The sequence below is a fragment of the Stegodyphus dumicola genome, chromosome 2 (assembly GCF_044657685.1).
Source record: "Stegodyphus dumicola isolate Sdum_Otavi_A_Nest chromosome 2, ASM4465768v1".
Classification (NCBI taxonomy): domain Eukaryota; kingdom Metazoa; phylum Arthropoda; class Arachnida; order Araneae; family Eresidae; genus Stegodyphus; species Stegodyphus dumicola.
This window is the reverse complement of record NC_140769.1, coordinates 64963387-64969749: the sequence shown is the minus strand read 5'-3', so window position 1 is coordinate 64969749 and position 6363 is coordinate 64963387. Positions and strand designations below refer to the sequence as shown.

General features: G+C 34.9%; 1 protein-coding gene across 2 annotated transcripts in view; it reads right to left on the bottom strand.

The window, feature by feature from the left end:
- Window positions 1-682: 682 nt before the first annotated feature.
- The window catches only part of LOC118195019 (dual oxidase-like), a 511368-nt gene continuing 505687 nt past the window's right edge, over window positions 683-6363 (bottom strand). For both annotated transcript variants that reach the window (XM_035366249.2, XM_035366251.2), the window contains 2 exons: window positions 5961-6089; window positions 683-1599 (listed from right to left, as the gene is read on the bottom strand). In XM_035366249.2, coding sequence (XP_035222140.1) covers window positions 1474-1599; window positions 5961-6089 — 255 coding nt within the window. In that variant the 3' untranslated portion in view covers window positions 683-1473. The remainder of the gene's footprint in view (window positions 1600-5960; window positions 6090-6363) is intronic.

The window sequence follows — 6363 nt, the reverse complement described above, 5'->3', positions numbered from 1 at the left end:
TTCAAAGCTAACTCTCCTACCACGAACTCTTAAAATTGCTGCTTAAATGTCGTTTCCAAACTCATTTAGATTTGCATATACGTCACTCAGTTTACATTCTGGCAGTAAATCGAAATCAGAAAGGAAGTTTCTTAAACAAAAATAATTGGTTAGAACAGAATAAGGTCTTTACAGAGTAAGGAAAATTTTCTCCAAACTTAGACCATCAGATATAACAAATAACCAAAAACCATCAGATATAACAAATAACCAAACATTGGAGAAATATTTCTATAACGACGATTTAGTAAAAACAATCCATTCTGAAATAGGTTTAAATACAGTGACGGATAAATGGTAATTACTGTAGATTAGGTGCATTTCTGGTTGTCAATTATAAGTAATTAGAGAGCTACAAAGTGTAATTAATTGTTTCTGTTCTAACTTGCTACACTCTAGAACTGGATTTGAGTACACCTTTTTAATTTTCAGGTAGGGGGATACAATTACTTTTATTCAGTCCAGCATGTCCACTACAGATGAAGTAATGCGTCCGTCTAGTATCACTCATTTAAAAATAAAAGTGATCCAAACCGAACTTTCTTTTAGATAGTGCGTTATATTTTACCGGCAGTATATTCTTAATAGAGAAAAATGTATTTAAAATTTATAAGTAACCAGTAAGAAATGAATGTACACAATATGAGCTCAATATATATTTTAATTTTTAAATGTAAAACAACTGGTTTCGTATAAAATTTTTAAAACACATAACTTGGCAAGCATGAAAACAATAATCTACAATATAATTTAGTAACATTAAAATTTATCTAAATTATGCAACATTTTTAACTATCATAGTAGACTGCTATAAATATTTAAAAGCAATAACATAAAAATTCATTCTTCAATTAACATTTCTGCAATGTATTTATAAATTTTATTCCACATAGAAATGACTATATGCTTCCTTTAAAAACTTCGTATTTCATATTCCCAACGACTTTAAGCACGTATTGAATGTAACAATTCGGATTTGGAAAGCCTTAACGAGAAAATATAAACTTCCCAATAGCACCAAAGTTTGTTATGAAAAATACTACTGCATCTTTGTAAAACTGTCATTAAATACTAAAATTCCCAGCACGATTTGAAAAAATGTTCATGACAAAAACGCATTCATCATCACATAGAAAAATGCTGCATGGTGTCTCGCATATTAACATTTCTTATCAAAGGCGTAAAACATAGCCAATAATTTCCTCACCAAATTCAAATCTGGCGAGACTTTTGGCGGACTATCTTATTTTCCCATTTTCTGCCAAATACTCAAAATTACACTCGAAGCTTACATTTCTAATCCATATTCATATTTACAAACGTTCGTATGCAGTAAATGTCTTCCTTTTTGGCTTATTGCTTTCAATAGGACTTGAAAGCACTCATAATCAGCATTGACTGAATGGAATTTTTTCCACTTTCTCGAGGATTTTGTTAAAAGTTCTCAAAGTGGTGTATGAAGTAAGGCAGTTTTCGGTTCTTATTCACAGTTTCACAGGCTTTCGTTATGTTCTTCGTCATAGCAGAGGGTCCACAGCTGAAAACGCCGACTTTACTGACCTGTTTGAGACATTGTAATATATTAGCAAATGCATATCAATATTGGTAAAAACTAAACTTTGTTAATATGTAGAAAGAGAAATTTTAGTAAAAATACCTGTAGAACAATTATTGAAATTTTTAACAGCTTATTCAAAGCGAAACCGCAAATCTCATTACCACACTTTCATAATTGTTTTTGTTTATTTCTCTTTTTCGAACATACGATTCATGTTCGAAAAAAAGAAATGTTAAACAAATACTCGATAGCCGGTCATAGGTGGACATTTAATTGTAATGTTCACTTTGATTCTGCCTTTTGGCAGAATTTTTATTCATAAAGCTACTTCAGTTGACGAATTGAATTTCCTGTAATTTTTCAGTCACAAAAATTTATCAACATTGTCAGACTATTAAAATATTATATTTTTATGTTTTATATTACTATATTTTGAACAGATGGCGTAGCGTTAACTTTTCGCTTTACTCCGCCCATAACTTTCGACATAAACGTTTGTGCTGTTTTCATTTTTTAAAATACTTTTGCTCCTGAAGAAAAGGGCGCCAATGTCTGAGCACCCTCGAAATTTACTCCATCTTTTTTTGGGGGGGGAGGTACATAATTTTAATTTTTGCATTGATGGGCGTTTCTTCCAACAGAGTGAAACTGTATGCTTTTCAAGGATACTTTTGATTTTGCAAACCAGATAACCATGGTATATGAAAATAACAGCATCACATTAATGGCATATATCACATGTGTTAGTATAGAAGTTAAGGGATGTGGGTACATCACACAGCAGCCCGCCGAATCTCATCTTCAAAACACTAACGCCTGTGGCCAAACAGTAAAAGCGCTGAACAGGTACAGGTAGAGGCTATGCCAGCACCTCCGTAGTACGACAGGTTAATGGAGGTATTGCTGAACCTAGCTAACTGTTAAGATTCCACTCCAGTTTTGAGTGAGAACACCTCGAAGGCGGTCCGAGTGTCTCCCAACCCTCTTTCCCTACCATCAACCACTCGAGAAGGCTTTCTGGTATCATTGATTTCTGGTATTATAAGTACAGGGTGATCAAAAAGTCAGTATAAATTTGAAAACTTAATAAATCACGGAATAATGTAGATAGAGAGGTAAAAATTGGCACACATACGTAGAATGACATGGGGTTTTATTAGAAAAGCAATAATTAGAAAAGCAATAATCTGATCAGAAAAGCAATAATTAGCATAACAAATTAAGATAAGGCAAAGATGATGTTCTTTACAGGAAATGCTCAATATGTTCACCATCATTCCTCAACAATAGCTGTAGTCGAGAAATAATGTTGTGAACAGCACTGTAAAGCATGTCCGGAGTTATGGTGAAGCTTTGGCGTCGGATGTTGTCTTTCAGCATCCCTAGAGATGTCGGTCGAACACGATACACTTGCGACTACAGGTAACCCCAAAGCCAATAATCACACGGACTGAGGTCTAGGGACCTAGGAGGCCAAGCATGACGAAAGTTGCTGCTGAGCACACTATCATCACCAAACGACGCGCGCAAGAGATCTTTCACGCGTCTAGCAGTATGGGGTGGAGCGCCATCCTACATAAAAATCGTACGTTCTAGCAGGTGTTTATCAGCCAGGCTGGGGACGATGCGATTCTGTAACATATCGGCGTACCTCTCACCCGTCACGGTAGCAGTTACAAAACTAGAATCACGCATTTCCTCGAAGAAAAAAGGCCCGATAACAGTACTTTTTTTTTTTTTTTGGTTCTAATAAAACCCCATGTCATTCTAAGTATGTGTGTCAGTTTTTACCTCTCTATCTACATTATTCCGTGATTTATTAAGTTTTCAAATTTATACTGACTTTTTGATCACCCGGTATACATAAATCATACGGAGAAGAGACTGCCCTTCAAAAGTTGAACAACTGACGCTTCCAAAAGTCTAAATGTATGTACAAATGACCTCTCTAAAGCGGAAGGTATAACAAACAAGTCCTTCGAATTCCCGTCCATCAGCATTGCATATAGAAAAATGAAATTGTTGGGACATTAAATTATAACTTTTTTAACCAATGACGGACATTCAGCCGACTTCGGCTTAGCCACTACTAATGCCAGAAGTGGTGGTCACTTTGTTATGGAGCCCCCCCCTCTGCCTCCTATGAAGGGAAGGACAGTTACAATCATGCCTTCTCCGGCGAACCTGGGCTCTTTGGCATTGCAGTCGGCTTCCCTAACCACAATACCGTCTGGGCGGCAAATTATAAAATTTAAATAAATACATTTTAATAATATTATGGAGATGCATTAACGTTAGATGTGACAAATGTCCAGTCCGAGTCTTTGGATACATATAAGAATGTCTCTGATCCTGACCCTAAAATGTCTGTTTTTTAATGCTATTTTTTAAATGGTAATAGATTGTTGTTAGGTTTACTCAGATGTTTACGTCTGTCAGATTACAGTCAAAACTGTAATGATCAGGTCATCCTTTTCGCCACTTATGCGGAGATTCGTGGGACACATGCTTGTGACATGGATGTAGATGAGGAAAGGTCTGTGCCCTGTGATGTACTGATTCAGAACATGATCATAGTGCAAAGCCTCTTTGTCAGTTCTTGGGGAAAATCAGCCGAGTGTTCTGCCTTGCAATGCAGAATCCCATTCTTCTCGCCATTTTGAGTCGACAATTGCATTCAGGGGGTAAATTTTATCACCTCATGCTTTGCAAGGAGGTCAGCCACCTCGTTGCCGTCGTGCTTTCATCCAATTGAGGAAAATCTGGATTTCTGGGTGGGAGTGTTTATTGTGTTTTGAATATCTTGAACCAATTGGTTCTTATTGTTTCTCTCCTTCAAGGCATATAATGCAGATTGACTAACTGAATGTATTGCCATTGTCCTGAAATTATTTGAGATGGCTTTATTCACTGCAGATTGACTTGCTGACAGCTCAGCTTGATAAACTGAGTCTTCTGGAGATAATTTTCCTTGCCATATTGTTGGAATAGAGGAAGATCAGCAGATTATTGACGCTGCGCCCATTTCTTCATGAATTTTACAGTAGTTCCACCTAGATTCAAGCCCAGCGAACGGCTGGCTGCCACGGAAATTTCGCGGATTTCTCCGTATGCAACATGGATACATACAACATTCTTTTTCATTAGTTCTTTTTCATTAGACAGGTAACCCTTATGTGCTTTGCTGAAATCTAAATAATCCTGATCCAAGGCAAAGAAACAAGTTTAAAAAAATTCAGAATTTGTCCTAATTTTTTCTGCTCTATAGGACGTCGGGCAAAAGATCTGCATTATTACACAAATTCAAAATTCTAAAATGGCGCAACCTATTGGACTGCAATTTGCAGCAAAATAGAGGGAAACTCAAAAGATCGCTTTAAAAGCTGCATGATTCAAAAGTTAAAGTTTTTAAATCTGTATGTAACAAACTATCCACGGGCATTTTCAGTTCCATGAAGAATGTCCAGACTTCTTAAAATATCCTCGCGCACATTTTCTCGCTTATTTTCATAAGACTCCTTAAAAGTCTATATTTAACGCTTGTTTAATTTTGCTAGAGAAACATAAATTCTAGAGATACTTCGCGGCGTTTTCTCCGCTTTATATGATGTTAATTCGTGCACTTATATTCGACTTTATTTACCTATCTACAGCAAACTCTATAATTTATCTATATTGCGACCATTTTAAATTCAGCAAGTTTTTTATATAAAAAGTAAACTTAACATTATCTTATGTTTACCTAAAATTCATAGATTTTTTTTTACTATCATTAGAATTTATTACCAATAAAATTTTTCATTACTTTTTTCAGAGCAATACTCTATTTTAGTCATTTATATAGTCTCTGTATATCTTTCTTCTGTAAGTCTCAGGGTATATTTTGAGGAACACGAGGAAATACAATTTAACAGACAACTAAACTGGGAAGGAGCGTTAAGCATTTGTGTAATAAATACCTCTGTTTCTATATACAAATACACACACATACAGACCTCATTGATAAGGCATACATATTGAATTTATTCCATGCCTATTTGAATAAACCTTCACAGAGCTCTTAAAAAGGATTCAGACTTTCAGCACTTACTGTTCGAGATGGAAGCTAGGAATGTTCCTTCCTCAATTAATGATAACATAAATTATCTCTTGGAGTATATTAATGTTAAATAAATTCAATATCAATTTATAAGAATTGATTAAAAAGAGTTAAAACAGTTAGCTAAAAATAGATAAATAAGTATGAATATTGTAAGAAATAATATTTGGCTTTTGAAGAAAAATATATGAACAGACAAAAATTTTAAGTGAATATCTGACTCTATTTTATATCGCTGTTTAGAATCTAATATTAATAACTTACATAGGTATGTTGCTGCTGCACAAATTTGAGGAACGCTGTCATATCTGGCCTTCCAAAGTGGTTAACAGCTTTAAGTCCCGTGAACATGCTGCAATTTGATATTCTCTGGAAGTGAGTTTCACAAATGTACTGCAAAAAATAATGAAACTATTAGTTGTTCCTTTAACTAATTACATTTAAAGGAATTTCTCTCATTTCTTTGTTCCGTTTATTAAGATTATTACAAGGTATAAAATTATTAGCAAAGCAACAACTTGTGTTTAGCATAGATTTTAGTTAGTACTCTACCATTTCGAGGTCAAACAGGTAAAGATCCCTCTTAACCAAGAACAAAGAAATCTACAACGAAAGGAAAGCCGCAGTTGCATTTAGACTCAAAAGGAGTGAAATGAGCGAGAAAGAA